Genomic DNA, 18,948 nt, shown 5'->3' with positions numbered 1-18,948 from the left:
CTACTATTGGAAACATTTTGTTTTTTGATGCAGTAAGGCTTCTCCGAAGAGATCTACCTGTCAACAAGTGTACAAGACTGGGCTATGATAACGGAGCTTTTTAAGTGCACTCTCAAGTTTGAGGTAAACTTTTAGAAAGTATACTTTGAATAATTACAACAACCAAAATAAGCCTGGTTCATATTATACTTAAAGTCACCTGGAAGTGGTATTTTTTTTAAATAAAGCTTTTGTCACTAAAATATGTGTTTTTATGAGAGGAATGTGAATAAAAAGTTAACTAAGGTTTAAAAATCTTAGTTTTGATTGTATTTACAAATTTACGAGTAGGCTCCGACCCGAGAGGGCGCTGTTCGTGACGTATTTCAAGGCGCGATATTTGGAGAGAAAATTTGTAGTCGGGTCCCCGTACATTACGTCTGGGAACATGGCACATCAAAACAAATTTAGACACGATTTTACACACATACCTACATTGAAACTTGAACATGTTGAACGCCTAGTGGTTTTTACAAAAGCTATTGCTGCTATTTTTATTTAACTATGCGACTTTTTAGTGACCAAATGGGTTGTAAGATGATAGAAATACGGCCACGGAGCAGACTGCACGCACGCACTATGGCTGCTGTATAATGGGCGGACAGTCACATAGGACCTGCACGCACGGTGAATCGCATGCGGTACCAACAAAAAATCGTGTCACTTGGCAAAAGCTAAAAACATACCCTCAAAGTTCAAACTTACCCGAATTTTTTCACGTTTAGCAAATGCTCCTCTGAGTTCGTCACGTCTTTCAGATACCTTCTTCGACTTCCCACTAGCTAGAAAAATTGTTGGGATGGCGTTGTGTTTAAGAATGGCTCTTCTCGTCATGTCAAATGAGTTGTGTATCCCGGATTCGAAGCACGAAGGCTCTAAGTGTTCGCTGCAGCGCTGAAAAAGACGTCGGACCGGATCACTTTGCTCTAGTTAATCTGACTTTCGCAGCCCACAACCGCCTATACTTGGGATCTGCAGGAAACAGATGAAGACTGACCCCATTTTTAGTTGTTTTGCTGCATCCAGCAGCAATACACCTGGTCGGCATTGCCGGAAAAATGCCAGAAAAAAAACTTTTTTCGCAGCGTACAAACTCACGTCTTAGAATTACATGTACTTTTGCACGTGTGTTTATCTACGCATCGAGGGGGGCCTATGTTTGATCGAGGCAAAGTCTTCCTTTTCCTACGTCACAAAAGGGGTAGGCGGAGTCAACCCCCCCAAGCACTTGATTATTTTTTTTAACATATAAATCGTGACAAACAATTACTCAAAAAATTGTTTTATTGTTAATTCTTATGTTTAAAAGAAAAAAAAATCCTATTTCCAGGTGCCTTTAACATGGCATTAAGAGTCCCTGCCTGTAAGAGTGTACCAAGTGGTGATTCATGGGTTCTCAGATCTTCTTCTAAAAAATTAGTGATACATCATCATACCAAACGAATAAATCCAAAATTTTAGTTTGCTGACGCTTTCGGTTTTGGAGTTACCAGTTATCAAAGTTTCGACCTAAAAGCCCTCGAGAAACGAATAGTACATTCCCTGTAAACACAAAAACCAGCGCCAAGGTCATCCCAAAAAAAGTAAAACATTTTTTGAAACCTCCAGTTGGGCTTATAACAAAAGTAAAAAAAAAAAGTTGGGATCTCGTTGGCGCATCATGTTACGCGCACCTGAACCTTTGACGAACAGTGCCCTCGTGCCATTTTCAACGCCTCATAACTCAGCGCGCCTATAAGTTCCCATGAATTAAACAAGTTCAAATGAAAGAGCTTGCATCCCTAAAACAAATTTAAGTGCAAAGTGCGTGGGATCTCGTTGGCGCAGAGAGATAATAGAGGTCAAAGTTCAAATTTTACCAATATATTGCGTTTTTGCACCTCCGTAACTTCGCGCGCCAACAACAAAAAATTGTTTTTATGGCAACTGGGTATTGGAACAGTTTTCATCTAATGACAAATGAAAAAAGAATCTTGGGATCTCTGCATCTTGCATGTCAAAAGATTTTTTGAAAATTTTCTAAAGTATTGTCATTCCACACATTTTGGCCTAAATTGGGACAACATTCACTTTTTTCATCACTGTAAGTATCTGTGCCAACAAGATCCCATCAATGTTTTCTTGTATTTGGTTAAGTTGAGTGTTCCTAAACAGATTTCAATTGAAAAATAATTGGGATCATGTTGGCCCACCAATGTAACAAAGGTCAAAGGTCATATGAAACTACACTACTGCCTATTTCGGGCAATTTTACGTCGTCTAGAAATCCACGCGCCAATATGATCCCATAAAATTGTCTGCATTTTATGATTATATAGATTCTCAGCAACACATAAAAAGCAAAAACCTAATGGGATTTGAGTGGCGCTAACAAATATTACAGATCAAAAGCTCGCAATACATGCCTATACTTATGCATTGCTGTGGCAACCGAAAGTGAGAAATATCCCCCAATTTGAAAATGTTGGCAAACCATGAAGGGGATAGGTCTCCAAAACGAATTTTGGTCAAGAGATAGACTGGACTTGTTTTTACAAATGGTGTTAGTTTAATGTTGGTGGGTAACTGTTGCCAAGGTCAAAGGTTACACAGAATATGGGTGTTTTTTATATTTCTGTCAAGAGCCAACTTCAGAGCCTTTTCAAGATTTTATTTAAAGAACAAGGGCTCTATCCTTTCAGTTTGGGACAGCCACTTATAATATCTAGGCACATATGGTTGTCCCAAATTAATTATAGAGCCCTTCCTTATTTGATAAAATGTTGACAGGGCTTCGAAGTTGGCTCTCCACAGAAAATGAATTACAAAACACCAATATTTTCTGTGGAGAGCCAACTTCAAAGCCATGTCAACATTTTATCAAATGAACAAGGGCTCTATAATTAATTTGGGACAATCACATGTGCCTAGATATTATAAGTGGTTTTCCCCAACATAAAGGATAGAGCCCTTGTTCATTAAATAAAATCTTAAAAAGGCTCTGAAGTTGGCTCTTGACGGAAAATATCACATATTCTTTGTAACCTTTGACCTTGGCAACAGTTACCCACCAACATTAAACTAACACCATTTGTAAAAACAAGTCCAGTCTATCTCTTGACCAAAATTCGTTTTGGAGACCTATCCCCTTCATGGTTTGCCAACATTTTCAAATGGGGGGATATTTCTCGCTTTCGGTTGCCACAGCAATGCATAAGTATAGGCATGTATTGCGAACTTTTGATCTGTTATATTTGTTAGCGCCACTCAAATCCCATTTGATTTTTGCTTTTTTATGTGTTGCTGAGAATCTATATAATCATAAAATGCAGACAACTTAATGGGATCATATTGGCGCGTGGATTTCTAGACGACGCAAAATCGCCCAAAATAGGCAGTAGTGTAGTTTCATATGACCTTTGACCTTTGTTATATTGTTGGGCCAACATGATCTCAATTATTTTTCAATTGAATTCTGTTAAGGAACACTCAACTTAACCAAATACAAGAAAAAATTGATGGGATCTTGTTTGGCACAGATACTTACAGTGATGAGAAAAGTGAATGTTGTCCCAATTTAGGCAAAAATGTGTGAAATGGCAATACTTTAGAAAATTTTCAAAAAATCTTTTGACATGCAAGTTGCAGAGATCCCAAGATTCTTTTTCCATTTGTCATTAGATGAAAACTGTTCCAATACCCAGTTGCCATAAAAACAATTTTTTGTTGTTGGCGCGCGAAGTTATGGAGGTGCGAAAACGCAATATATTGGTAAAATTTGAACTTTGACCTCTATTATCTCTCTGCGCCAACGAGATCCCACGCACTTTGCACTTAAATTTGTTTTAGGGATGCAAGCTCTTTCATTTGAACTTGTTTAATTCATGGGATCCTATAGGCGCGCTGAGTTATGAGGCGTTGAAAATGGCACGAGGGCACTGTTCGTCAAAGGTTCAGGTGCGCGTAACATGACGCGAGAACGAGATCCCAACTTTTTTTTTTTACTTTTGATATAAGCCCAACTGGAGTATTCAAAAAATGTTTTACTTTTTTTGGGATGACCTTGGCGCTGGTTTTTGTGTTTACAGGGAATGTACTATTCGTTTCTTGAGGGCTTTTTGGCCCAAACTTTGATAACTGGTAACTCCAAAACCGAAAGCGTCAGCAAACTAAAATTTTGGATTTATTCGTTTGGTATGATGGTGTATCACTCTAATTTTTTGGAAGAAGATCTGCGAACCCATAAATCACACCCCCCCTAATTTGGTACATTCTTACAGGCAGGGACTCTTAAGTAATACGAACCAACTAAACATGATGCAAGCAATCGGTACATGTAGTAAAATTAATTTAGCTTGTGAAATTCACAAGAAGTAAAAATCAGGCCTCATCACTTTTGCTCGGCAGAAAAAAAAGTTTTCCTGATTTAGGCAGCTCTAATACAATTGGAACCACTGTTTTTACTAAGTGGTTATGATCTTAGTTGGTGGCTGGCTGCTGTTGACAGACCTTGCCTTTAGCTCAGTCCACTTAATACTGCGGCACAAAAACCATGCAGTTTTTGCAGATAGTTTTGTATTGTATTGTTTTCATGTGCAGATCAACTTTTGCAGTAGTGTTCTTGCAAGGTTTTAAACGGACGTTTAAAGGCAGTGGACACTATTGGTAATAACTCAAAATAATTATAAGCATAAAGGCTTCATGGTGACGAATAATGGGTAGAGGTTGATGGTATAAAACATTGTGAGAAACGGCTCCCTCTGAAGTGCCATAGTTTTCGAGAAAGAAGTAATTTTCCACAAATTTGATTTCGAGACCTCAGATTTGGAACTTGAGGTCTCGAAATAGACCATCTAAACGCACACAACTTCATGTGACAAGGGTGCTTTTTCGTGTGACAAGGGTGTTTTTTCTTTCATTATTATCTCGCAAGTTCGATGACCGATTGAGCTCAAATTTTCACAGGTTTGTTATTTTATGCATATGTTGAGATACACCAACTGTGAAGGCTTGTCTTTGACAATTACCAATAGTGTCCACTGCCTTTAAGAACAAGTCACTACTCTTTTATTCCCATTCATAAATGCCCTTTTGTTAAAAAACGTTAAAAAATACAGTTATAGACACTTTAACTATTGAAAATTCGAGGTTTGAAATATTGTTTCCAAAACTTTGTGAAGAATCTGTTTGATGCGCATGGGTTGTGTGTACGCATGCGCGCGTGCTTAGATTACGCGCTGATAGCTATGAATTGCGTTCCGCGTGATAATCTTGCACGCCCGACACGCGGAAGCCAGCTTGTTATAACATGTATAAACAGACCTCCAGTGTGCATTAACAAAAGGTTTATGCACACCCACTTGATACGCTCTCACGCTCTCCACCAATAGGAGTAGAGAAACTGTCTGGGGTACTTATGAATATCTATTTATGCATCTTTTAAGAACCATGAGCTTTGAAAATTAACATCGCCATAATAGAAATACTTTGGTTGGTGTTCTGCTTGATGCTGAGCATTATGTTGGTTTTGATGGGAGTACCAGCTTAAATTGATGTAATGCCTGCATGCTCGGGCATATGCACGATTTGCTTGTGCATTTGGCGCATTCTCTTATTGCCAAAAACAAAAAAACAATAGTAGTTAGTAAGCTTGGGCGATATCGATTTATTTTATTCACGATATATCGCCGGCAATATATCGCGATATTCGATATAATCGCGATTAATTAAATTTGACATCATCATTCTTTAAACTCCAAGTGAAAGTTGTAGAAGAGACAGTCATAGCATAAGAGAGGTGTTCTAATGACATATTCTTCTGGTTTTACTCCAAACCTATGGGGTGCAAGATGTCTCAGCTAGCAAATACATCGCAATATTTAATCGATATCGCGATATATCGCGATATATCGATATTTCGATTAAAACCAAATCCATCCGATATCGAAATCGTTTCCAAATTAATATCGCGATATTCGATAATATCGTGATATCTCCCAAGCTTAGTAGTTAGGCACAAATAAAACAGTAGACTCGACAGTTCATGTATAACAAGCCAATTGTATTCAAAACTTTTACTGTACAATATGAGCCATTTGTTTTGCTAGTTCACAGAGTCGGTATTTGTTAAATACACCCCAACATGACCACAGTCAGAGAGAACAAACTCTTTGGGTATTTATGAATTATCGCTAATGGTTGTTATTACTTAAATATTGCTAATGTGTATTTTGTTTGTGTTGGAGTAGGCTTAGCATCTCATAGGCTTAGCATGTCATTAGTAGGCTTAGCATCTCCAAAGAGATCTACCCGTCAACAAGTGAGATGTCAAAGACTGGCCTGTGCAAGTAGCTGCAAGCACTCTCCATTCAAGGTAAATTCCTAACAAGTTTTAATAACTACACCGAAACAGAGGTCTCTGCTTAAAATCTCTGCTTACCAGAATAAGGTCACCAGCCAAATTATTCCTTATGTACTATTTGTGACTGGTTTCATGCTGTTAACTTTTGTCTGCAATATGAATCTTGGTTAGTGGCTGGCTGCTGTTAAAAGACCTTGATTTCATCCAGGGTATGTTTACATGGGCCAACCACCGACCTGGGTGTTACCAGGTGGTGATAATTAAAAATCTCTTTTTTTTTACCTCAGCTTTGCTTCTGGCATAGTCTTGTCTTTCACATCACCTTGGGCCTTTGTGCCCCTCATAGCAGTCAACATTTCCTCATAGCATTCAACGTTTCTATAATATTGCTAAATGTACATTTTTTTTTTTAGTAGGTTTACCATCTCCAAATGTCAAATACTGGCCTGTGAAAGGAGCTTCAAGCACTCTCCAGTTAAGGCTTAGTTTTAATACTTCCACCTAGATAGAGCTCTCTAGTTAAGCCTGGCCCATACTTCACATGGCATTAAGGAATTAGAACAAAATTTCATAATGAAAACAATCAGTATGCGTCTGGGTTTTTTTCCAATTATGCAGAAGAAAATTAGTTTAGCATTTGTGTTTTGCATGAAGTATCTACCAAGTGTAAGTGTATTCAGAATGTCTGTTGTTAAAATCAGATTGGGTTTGATGTTTTGTTTGGATTTTGAGAGGTCGGAATTCCAGCTCATTGGAGATGGTCTGGTCGATGTCAAACACAGTTTTCAAAAGTCAACTTTGGCTTTTTATAATAATTGATTCATTCTGAGAGCTCACTAAAAGCAATTCATACCACACCACCATGAAGAGATTTTGTTCAGACTGTTTACATCCCCAAAACCTCTCTGTGTGCTTGTTTTTTTCAGCAGTCATATAACAATGCTGATTTGCACTAAGTTTTTCCAATATCTTTTTTCTTTTGTTTGTTTCCTTCATTTGTATCCATTCTCCATGTATTTGTGTTTCAGGAAGACTTTACATCTCCGACAAAATATACCCGTCAACAAGTAGATGTCAAAGAATGGCCTGTAATAAATGAGCTGCAAGCACTCTCCTGTTAGAGGTAAACTCCTAAAACATGAAGTTTTAATAAATACATAAAAATAGATGCTACATGTAGTTAAAGGGGTGGTGTCATCAAAATCGGAGCTTGAATGTGAATGTACATGTATGGAATTATGAACTCTTATGTAGATACTGCATGCACCCGTGCCCTCCATAGATATGATGCCGAGGGAGGGTATAGGCATGTAGTAACTTGATGAGAGTTCATAATTTCATGTACAGCCACAGGTGGCTTTGATCATGACAACGGTGCCCCTGCATGCCTGGGGCCGCTTTCAATCATTACATTTTGAAAATTAAAAGCGTTTCAACCGATTGCTTAAACCAATCTCTAAGCAAAATTTTAATTTTTTCCTTTTTATATTATCGCAACTGCGATTACTTTTGAGAAATGCAAAACCAGCGACGACACAAGTGTGATGGATGTGCTGTTTTCTAGCAATTCATGACTTTGGTGAATTTGGTCCCTGGTTTATACTTCACATGAAAAATTCCATTTCCCGACATTAAGAAGTAAGAAGCAAATTTATATGGTGCAAACAATCGGTATGCCCTGTTTTCCAATTGTGGCTCAAGAAAATTGTATTCGCATGAAGTATCATCCACGCTCGAGTGTGCAGAGCCCAGAATGTATGTTTGTATTACCAATTTTCTTGTAGTAAGAATGATCTAAATGCATTTTTATGTTGTTTGATAATCTTTTAAGAATTGACAGACTGGGTTCCAGTTTTCTCTTGGGTTTTTAAGAGTTTGGAATTCCAGTTCTCTCCAAATGCTTCACATTAATATGTGTAGTAACCTTTCGCTTTTTACATCTAACCGTTTGCGTGCCATTTGTCTTCATATTAATTCTGAAAGCTCACTACTTAATTAAAGTCACACCAGCACCAATCTTTAAAGAACTGTTTGAGGCATTTGACATCTCTTATGACAACTGTTGCTTGATATTTTAATTGCAACATTCAAAATAGTTCTGATCAGCACAAACCCCTCAAAAACTTTGCCCGTTTGTGTTATTTTCCGTGTTGTTGTAAATTTATTTTTGATTCAGTAACATTTATTTGAATGCCGCAATTCATTACAAAAAAACACATTAAGTTGAATTAAAAGCACGAAACAGATCCTAGGGGCAAAGCAAATTATTTGAATCTTACTGTTTTAAATTATGGATATTGTATAACACTAACGTTGAAAACTGTATTTTGTCTGTGTTATAGTAAAGCTTAACAACTCCGAAGAGATCTACCTGTCAACAAATGGATGTCCAAGACTAGCTTATGATGAAGGAGCTGCAAGTATCCTGTAAGAAGAATTTCTTAAAAGTACAGTTTGAATAATTACACCCAAACAGAGGTTTCTAGTTAAGCATGGTTCATACTTTTCACAAGGGAAGCAACAGCAAAGGGATCACATTATTTATTTTTTTTAGGCAGATCCCTACATGCATACAAGAACAAATCTGTGAAAAATTCTGACTCAATTGATCATCGAAGTTGCAAGATAATAATGAAAGAAAACACACCCTTGTACAAATTTGTGTGCTTTCAGATGCCTCATAAAAGGCCGATTTAACAAATAAGCTAAGATGGATCTTAACTTCAAATTAATCTTAGTTGCTAAAGTAAAGTGTGGTGCACAATACAACCCACAATGGTAATGTTGACAATTTGTTTAGCGATGAACTTTCTTCCTCTGTGAAATCGGCTTCTGAAGTCTTTTTATATTTGAGTGAGAAGTATTCTCTTTCTCAAAAACTATGTTACTTCAGTGGTAGCTGTTTTTCACAATGTTTTTACTATCAACAGCTCTCCATTGTTCATTACCAAACAAGTTTTTATGCTAATAGGCCTAACTATTTTGAGTAGTGAGTAACTACCAAAGTGTCCAGTGCCTTTAAACATGCAGAAAAAATGCCAAGGAAGTTAAAGACATTTTATTTATCGGAAGCTTACTGTTTTAATGATGGATAGTATTGATTGACAATAAATGGTACTTTTTGTTGGATTGCAGTCTTACCATCTCCAAAGAGATATCTGCCCGTCACCAAGAAGATATTCAAGACTGGATTATGATAAAGGAGCTGCACTCTCTAGTGAAAGGTTAGTTCAGGACAGAGTAACATTTAACTAATTGAAACCTAGTCCCTTGTGAATGTTGTTTAGCAATCTTTCAAGGATAAACAGGCTTGTTGGGGAACTGTTTAGTCTGGTTTTAAAGGAACACGTTGCCTTGGATCGGACGAGTTGGTCTATAAAAAGCGTTTTGTAACCATTTGTTATAAAATGCATATGGTTGGAAAGATGTTTTAAAAGTAGAATACAATGATCCACACATATTTGCCTCGAAATTGCGTGGTTTTCCTTTAATTTTGTAAACTAACACGGTTGGCCATTTGTGGGAGTCAAAAATTTGACTCCCATAAATGGCCGACCGTGTTTGTCGACGAGGTAAGAGGAAAACCACGCAATTTCGAGTGATACTTGTGTGGATCATTATATTCTTCTTTTAAAATATCTTTCTAATCGTATGCATTTTATAACAAACGGTTACAAACGCTTTTCAAAGACCAACTCGACCGATCCAAGGCAACGTGTTCCTTTAAAGGGAAGGTATACTTTTGGTCATCACTCTTAAAATTAATGGCAATGAAAACCTTTGGTTACCAGAAGCCTACAGCAGCACTTTTAATTTGCAGGAAAATTACTTGGTTTATCTGAGAACTCACAGATAATAAAATCATCCAACAAGTTGATACCAACATCCATCCTGAAAAGATTGTCTTTAGGCATCTGTCGTCTCTAATGACAATGCTTGATATTTTGATTCCACTTTTCAAAATAATCCTGCTAAGCACAACTCCTCCATGACCTTCTTTTATGTGTTTAATTAGTTTATTTATTTTCATTTGAAAGTACAAAACAAATCTTTGATGTTGCAAAGTGCATTTTGTTTGTATTGCAGTCAGGCTTACCATCTCCAAAGAGATATACCGGTCAACATGCCAAACACTGACCTATAAAGGAGCGGATGGCACTTTCCAGAGGTAATTTCCCTAAAAGAGTGATTGTTTATAAGTTATACCCAAAAAGAACCTTCTAGTTAAGCCTGGTTCATACTTAAAACAGAATGCGAAGCAAATTTACATGATGTAAACATCAGTGAGTAGGAGATGTTTTCCAATGGTAGGTTGAACTGAGAAAAATTGACCAGATCAGCACTTGAACCTGGGCCTGCAGCTTAGCATGCCTCGAGATTCCAACTGAGCTATCAAGCCGTAATGGTGACACTGTCTCCCTATTTTGCAATTAATATTTTGGGTTTGCCAATTAGAAGCCATACAATTGTCATCGCCATTTAGCTGGGGATTGCACCCAAGTCACCTAGGAAGCAGCAGCAAAGGGGTCACCGTTTTTTTTTTTTTTTTTTTTTTTTTTAAATAAATATCAAGGGGAAACTGACTGGCGCCTTCCTAGGTTCAATTGTAGACTTGGGTGTGATCCCTGGTTCACTGGTAATGAAGTCTGTAAGTTTTTAAGCAAAAGCCCTGTTGCTCTGGCTATTTTACAGCAATCAAAATAATTTTTTGTCTTTAGTGTTTGTTTCATTTGATTTTAAGAAAAATTAATCTTGAACCTTTATTTTATCAAATTATCTGACACAGTTTGTTAATGATGGATAAAGATTTTACATTTTATATTTTTATTGCAGTAAGGCGCGGCTTTTCATCTCTGAAGTGATCTACTCATCAAAAGTAGGTTTTCAAGCCTGGCCCATGGTTATTGAGCTTCAAGCAGTCTCCAGTGAGGTAATTTTCTAAAACGTAAACCTTTAATATTTACACCTAGTCCCAAATTGATCTCTTTAGTAATTGTGCGGAATGTCTACCTAGATGTTAGATGTTTTTCCTTAGAGAGGTTAATATTGGAAAATGCTCTTGCATGCAAGCAGGGCCCAATTTCACAACGCCTGTGAGCAAAAAAATGTTGCTAAGCATGGAAAATCTTGCTAAGCTGACAAGTAACCAGCCGTAATAACAGAAGGATTACATTGTTGCCAATGGTTCCCACCTAACAGCTTTATGAAATTTGGCCCTTCTAAGTAATGACATTGGCCCAATTTCATCAATCTGTTAAGCAGGAAATACTACTCAGTTGATTGTTTTGCTGAGCAAAAATTATGTGTGAGAGGCACCTCTTGCAACAGTGTAAACCTTTGGCAATTTTGGCTGGTAAACCAGTGTGATAAGGAATATTTGGCTGTGCTTAGCAAGTTTTTGTGCTCACATGCTTTATGAAACTGTGCCCTTGGTTGTAACAAATTATACTTCTGGCCTGGCAATAATACCATTACAGATAACTCTTTATTTAAATTATTCCTTCAAAAGAGAATTCTATTCCACATTTAAAATTCATTGAAAAGGTTATATTCTTTGCTGTTCAAATACAACAGCTCTTATACAGTTACACAAGTTAAACAAGCAGAGATTTGCTATGAAAATATTAAAGTCACCTGGAAGTGGTATTTTTTCAAAATAAAGCTTTTGTCACTAATATATGTGTTTTGATGAGTGGAATGTGAATAAACAGTTAACTAAGGTTTTAAAAAATCTGTTCTTATGTTATTTACAAATTTAAGAGTAGACCCCGACCCGAGAGGGCGCTGTTCGTGACGTCAATCGAGGCAGACTTTGCCTGTAATGCGTATGAGTAAACACAATTGCAAAGTACATGTACGGACCAAGTTGGAGTTTGTACGTTTCAAAAAAAATTATTTTTTTTCCCCGGCAATGCCGACCAGGTGTGTTGCTGCTGAATGCAGAAAAAACACTTTTTGAAATGTACCAACTCACGACTTGGACGTACATGTACTTTGCACGTATGTTTACTATACACATTGCAGGCAAAGTCTGCCTCGATTGACGTCACAAAAGGGGTAGGCGGAGTCAGCCCCCCAAACAACTTTATATATTTTTTAAACATATAAATCGTGACAAACAATTACTAAAAAAATTGTTTTATTGTTCGTAAGCATATACTCTTATGTTTGAAAGAAAAAAAAATCTATTTCCAGGTGACTTTAAACTTAAGTAATACATAAGAATTGATGACATCAGTCATGAAAAAGTGGAGTTTTGAGAAAAAATTCCTCTTTAGCTGCTCATACTGTTATTTTGATTATACAAATAATGACTTTCGTGGGCCTATGATGAACCAAGTTACACCCGTTTCAGACAGGCGCGCCATAGTTGCGCCAAACCAATTAGATTAGGAGCGAGTCTAGGCCGACCCTAATAACTTCTTCTTTCAGACAGGCAATCTTTTTACATTTGCTCGGCTCATGACAAGTTCGACGTCTGAAACCGAGGCCCTCCAGAGTCGTTCCAAACGATTGCAACAGTCGATCTTTTGACTGCTAGCGCGTCCAGTCGCTCCTAACTGCTTCAGACGTTTAAATTTTCATGTACTTAATTCAGAATTTGGTTCTGGAGCGCCTGTCTGAAATGGGTGTTGGGTTCAGAAATAATGTTTTTAACCAAAAGGTGTGTTTCTTTTGTTTTTCCAGTCTCCAAAACATCTACGTGTCAACAATTGAATGTCTGAGACCCAAGTATCATCATACAACCTGCCATAAAGAACTACCTTCTGTGTAAACGGGGTAAGTTTAAGTTAGGAAGGAATTGGGATTGTAGGGTTTAAAACCATACAATCCCAATTTCTTCTTCAGTATCCAAAGTGAAGGATTCAGAAGAACTGGGGCCACTAGGCTCATGGTCTTGTACCAATCTTATTAAGTACAACACATTTTGAGTGGAGTGACAAAGAAGTATAGGATATGGAAAGGTTGATGAGGACACATGCTAGGAAAAAATCCTAGTAATACTGCTCTTTTTGCTTCATTTTCACATAGAAACTCTAAATTACATTAAAACCCTACCATGAAGTTGGGGGGTACATGGTGCCCTCTACCATATTTGTGCCTGTAGCTTTTTAATGCTGCATCTTACCACCATAAAAATTTATGACTTTAAACAATAATTTTCTAAGGTCATTTTATAAAAAATACCAATCTTAAAGTGAAAAAAAATGTTGTCGCAAAAAAAATGTGATAGACCAACAATTACAGCGCCCACAACAGCGGTCAATTAATAACCAAAGGTGCCTTCTGATGATTAATGTTTGAAACTATTGATATCCCTCAAATCCCATACATATAAAAAATAATTATATCATCATAACAATAACTCTAGAACTTCAGAAAATCCCAAGGGGGCCCACTATGTCTCCCCTTTCTTTCTAAGTCTGAAAATGCCCGTTCCTGATAGGGTTAAGTGAAACTTTCTTGTGGAAGAATCAATTTGACCAAAATCAAAGTTTACACCAACACCAAAACCTCCTGAACTGTTTTAAGAATTCAGGTTTCCTCAATTCACTGATGCTTGTAGGCCTATGTAATAATCATGTTCTGCACAAGTTCCTCAGAATAGTCTTCCAAATTGTTGGTGTTTTTCAATTTTTTTTGATAAAAATGTTATTTTTGATAAAAAGGGAAAGCAATTCATTTGAAAGTAATTATTTGAAGTCTACTATTTGTTTTGTTACAGGAAGGCTTTCGACGTTCCCCATGGCAAAATACACTTCACTTTTGTTTCTGTTACATTTTTTCTTGTGCTTAAGCAAATCAGTTTTGTAAAAGTTTTCAATTTCTCTCTGTTGCGTTTGCTGTTAATTGGAGTTTCATTTGCACTTTAAACTCCTCTCTGCTGTTATTGAGAGTGTTATTTGCAATTTGTTAGAGTTCATGTTGTTGTTTTGGGTTCTGTGTGTTTGCATGATCACACTTCTTGGTTCGGGAATGCCACGCTCAAGGCATGTTTCCGCCGCCCCAAAACCCACTGCGATTGGTAGACCTAGGCGCTGTTAATTGGTGTTTCATTTTCAGTTTAAACTCCTCTCTGCTTCATTTTGCTGTTATTGAGAGTGTTGCTTGCAATTTGTTTGAGTTCATGTTGTTGTTTTGGTGTGTGTGTGTTTGCATTATCACACAGTTATTGGTTTGAATACCATGCTCAAGGCGCATTTTCGCTGCCCCAAAACCGACTGCGACGGTTGGTAGACCTAAGCGGCAGAAATGCGGCTCATCTGGCTGGGCATTTTGCTATCGCATGACCTCTACTCCTGTTGTCGATTTGGAGCCTGCATCAGACAACAGCAATTAGGTTCTGTTTCTGCATTTAAGACTCAGCACCGGTCACTTCTGGAATGGGTGAGTTTAATTCTGCTTTCATTTTTGATTTAAAAAACTGCACTCTGTAGTAAAAGTTATATTCTTAAAAAGAAAACTAGTAATGAGTATTTCCAACTAAATAAAGCTCCTAGTTAGGCCTGATGTAAATAACCAACTTGTTTTGGTTTTTAATTGTTATTCTTTGATTGTTGCAAGATGTCAGTGCTTGGGAGCAGGTCCATTTATATTTTTCTGCAAGAGCTTTTTCTCATTAAACTTTTTGGCATCCATACAATTTCTTATCTGTAAACTTTATCTTTCAGAGCCAGAGATGCAGCCAACTGTTCCTGAAATCAAGTGCAGAGGGAATCGCCTCTAGTGACACCGCTGAAGGCAATGTTGTATAAAGGAGAGCAACGGTTTTGAAAACATCAGCATCTAGTCGAGGACACCCTAGCTGTTCATTATAGAGATATGAATAAACAACCCAGTAATTTGTCTTAAATTGTGTAAACTATTCTAGATGTGTTAGTAATTGCCGAGTTCCCTTGATGGGAAGATTATCTAAGCAAACAAACATAATTTGATGTTTTTCATTTTTGTAACTGTAAGCCCAATAGTTAACATTTCTGTAAATAAGTGTACCATTGCAAGCAAGCACATATGCGTTTTTATGCGCTACTTGGCGATCTTAGGGCCTTGGTGGTGCGGCACTGGAATAGTTTGGAATCCGGAAGTACAAAGCATGGGAAATTCCAAACTTATTTGCGAAATGGGACTTGGACACATGCACGTGGCATGTGGGGTCTCAGCCCGGCCGGTTGTTTTACAGCTGGTGGTTGATCTTAAAGGTGCATCATCTGGTGTTATCACAAATATGGTTGACCAAACGGGTTAGTTCCTAGTCTAGGCCATGGGACTAGGGACCGCGTCTCAGGAGTAGGGGGTGCCCCCCTCAGACGGGGGCATGGACCTGGGCGCTCTTTAAATAGAGTACGAGGGCCCTGATGATCTCCCGGGCGTGTCGGGGCTGGTATCCTGGGACCTGCACGTGGTGGCCCTGCTTTTAACTAGCCTTACCAGGATGATATAGGCAAAATTATGAAGCAATGAAACTAAACTGCTTGCGATGGTGCTTTTATACCATACCTTACACTTTACTTTCATGAATGTAATATCCAATGTAATACTGGCACAACTTTTCAGGTCATCAATTTCCTAATTGTGGTTTTTCAGCTGTACTGTTTGAAACTAGGTTAAAGTACATTGCTGTGCCAGACATTCACTCTTTTGCTCATTAAATTTGTGTTGCATGCCTGTTGCAACTACAAGTCAACAGAAAAAAACAAGTTCGAGTTCACTCTTTGGCTCTCACGATAATACAAAAAAAAGAGGAAAAGGGCATTTGAGAGAACTTGAGAAAAAAATAAAATAAGTGCATTGTCATGAATACATCTGAAGTCTTGTTTTGTGTAAACAAAATGCTCAATAAATTTATATATTCATGTTGAGTCTGTCTTTTTATTTAACCTTGCTCTTTTGACTGATTTGGGACCATTTTATTTTTCGGTCAATTTTAAAAAATGGGCCTTTTTGAGCCAGGATTTTTGATTTAAAAAACTGCAAGGGGTTAAACTTGTTCTTTTGACTGATTTTTAATGTGAAAAAAAATTGCAAAATTTTTTAAAAATTGGCCTTTTAGGGCCAGGATTTTTGTTTTAAAAACTGCAAGGGGTTAAACTTGTTCTTTTGACTGATTTGGGACCATTTTATTTTTCGGCCAATTTTTAGAAATGGGCCTTTTTGAGCAAGGATTTTGAGTTTAAAAAACTGCAAGGGGTTAAACTTGTTCTTTTGACTGATCTGGGACCATTTTATTTTTCGGCCAATTTTTAGAAATGGGCCTTTTTGAGCCAGGATTTTTAGTTTAAAAAACTGCAAGGGGTTAAACTTGTTCTTTTGACTGATTTGGGACCATTTTATTTTTCGGCCAATTTTTTGAAATTGGCGTTTTTGGGGTGGGATTTTTGATTAAAAAATCTGCAAGGGGTTAAACTTGTTCTTTTGACTGATTTGGGAGCATTTTATTTTTTCGGCCAATTTTTAGAAATGGGCCTTTTTGAGCCAGGATATTTAGTTTAAAAAACTGCAAGGGGTTAAACTTGTGCTTTTGACTGATTTGGGAGCATTTTATTTTTTCGGCCAATTTTTAGAAATGGGCCTTTTTGAGCAAGGATTTTTAGTTTAAAAAACTGCAAGGGGTTAAACTTGTTCTTTTGACTGATCTGGGACCATTTTATTTTTCGGCCAATTTTTAGAAATGGGCCTTTTTGAGCCAGGATTTTTAGTTTAAAAAACTGCAAGGGGTTAAACTTGTTCTTTTGACTGATTTGGGACCATTTTATTTTTCGGCCAATTTTTAGAAATGGGCCTTTTTGAGCCAGGATATTTAGTTTAAAAAACTGCAAGGGGTTAAACTTGTGCTTTTGACTGATTTGGGAGCATTTTATTTTTTCGGCCAATTTTTAAAAATGGGCCTTTTTGAGCCAGGATTTTTGGTTTAAAAATCTGCAAGGGGTTAAACTTGTTCTTTTGACTGATTTGGGACCAGTTTATTTTTCGGCCAATTTTTAGAAATTGGCGTTTTTGGGGTGGGATTTTTGATTAAAAAATCTGCAAGGGGTTAAACTTGTTCTTTTGACTGATTTGTGACCGTTTTATTTTTCGGCCAATTTTTAACAATGGGCATTTTTGGGTCAGGATTTTTGGTTTAAAAAACTGCAAGGGGTTAAACTTGTTCTTTTGACTGATTTGGGACCGTTTTATTTTTCGGCCAATTTTTAGAAGTGGGCCTTTTTGAGCCAGGATTTTTGGTTTAAAAATCTGCAAGGGGTTAAACTTGTTCTTTTGACTGATTTGGGACCAGTTTATTTTTCGGCCAATTTTTAGAAATGGGCATTTTGGGTCAGGATTTTTGGTTTAAAAAACTGCAAGGGGTTAAACTTGTTCTTTTGACTGATTTGGGACCATTTTATTTCTTGGCCAATTTTTTAAAATGTACCTTTTTGAGCCAGGATTCTTGGTTAAAAGAAGAACAAGTTTAACCCCTTGCAATTTTTTAAATCAAAAATCATGACCCAAAAAGGCACATTTTAAAAAATTGGCCGAAAAATAAAATGGTCCCAAATCAGTCAAAAGCACAAGTTTAACCCCTTGCAGTTTTTTAAACTAAAAATCCTTGCTCAAAAAGGCCCATTTCTAAAAATTGGCCGAAAAATAAAATGGTCCCAAATCAGTCAAAAGAACAAGTTTAACCCCTTGCAGTTTTTTAAACTAAAAATCCTGGCTCAAAAAGGCCCATTTCTAAAAAATGGCCGAAAAATAAAACGGTCACAAATCAGTCAAAAGAACAAGTTTAACCCCTTGCAGTTTTTTAAACTAAAAATCCTGGCTCAAAAAGGCCCATTTCTAAAAATTGGCCGAAAAATAAAATGGTCCCAAATCAGTCAAAAGCACAAGTTTAACCCCTTGCAGTTTTTTAAACTAAAAATCCTTGCTCAAAAAGGCCCATTTCTAAAAATTTGCCGAAAAATAAAATTGTCCCAAATCAGTCAAAAGAACAAGTTTAACCCCTTGCAGTTTTTTAAACCAAAAATCCTGACCCAAAAATGCCCATTGTTAAAAATTGGCCGAAAAATAAAACGGTCACAAATCAGTCAAAAGAACAAGTTTAACCCCTTGCAGTTTTTTAAAACAAAAATCCTGGCCCTAAAAGGCCAATTTTTAAAAAATTTTGCAATTTTTTTTCGCATTAAAAATCAGTCAAAAGAACAAGTTTAACCCCTTGCAGTTTTTTAAATCAAAAATCCTGGCTCAAAAAGGCCCATTTTTTAAAATTGACCGAAAAATAAAATGGTCCCAAATCAGTCAAAAGAGCAAGATTAAATAAAAAGACAGACTCAACATGAATATATAAATTTATTGAGCATTTTGTTTACACAAAACAAGACTTCAGATGTATTCATGACAATGCACTTATTTTATTTTTTTCTCAAGTTCTCTCAAATGCCCTTTTCCTCTTTTTTTTTGTATTATCGTGAGAGCCAAAGAGTGAACTCAAACTTGTTTTTTTCTGTTGACTTGTAGTTGCAACAGGCATGCAACACAAATTTAATGAGCAAAAGAGTGAATGTCTGGCACAGCAATGTACTTTAACCTAT

The 18,948-nt window shown here is 36.9% G+C and overlaps 1 protein-coding gene across 2 annotated transcripts; it reads left to right on the top strand.

The window, feature by feature from the left end:
* Window positions 1–6,302: 6,302 nt before the first annotated feature.
* Window positions 6,303–14,510, top strand: LOC139954493 (uncharacterized). Of its 2 annotated transcripts, XR_011788118.1 has the most exons (8): window positions 6,303–6,391; window positions 7,408–7,502; window positions 8,722–8,806; window positions 9,515–9,603; window positions 10,466–10,547; window positions 11,213–11,309; window positions 13,067–13,159; window positions 14,106–14,510. XR_011788118.1 is itself a non-coding variant. In XM_071954309.1 (7 exons), the coding sequence occupies exons 2-7, from the start codon at window positions 7,475–7,477 to the stop codon at window positions 13,094–13,096; spliced, it is 411 nt and encodes a 136-aa protein (XP_071810410.1). In that variant the 5' UTR covers window positions 6,303–6,391; window positions 7,408–7,474; the 3' UTR covers window positions 13,097–13,580. The 2 variants fall into 2 exon arrangements, 1 of the variants encoding a protein (XP_071810410.1); XM_071954309.1 differs by lacking the exon at window positions 14,106–14,510 and having other exon boundaries at window positions 13,067–13,580.
* Window positions 14,511–18,948: the final 4,438 nt, after the last annotated feature.

Source organism: Asterias amurensis, chromosome 2 (genome assembly GCF_032118995.1).
Source record: "Asterias amurensis chromosome 2, ASM3211899v1".
Classification (NCBI taxonomy): Eukaryota; Metazoa; Echinodermata; class Asteroidea; order Forcipulatida; family Asteriidae; genus Asterias; species Asterias amurensis.
This window is presented reverse-complemented; position numbering and strand designations above follow the sequence as displayed.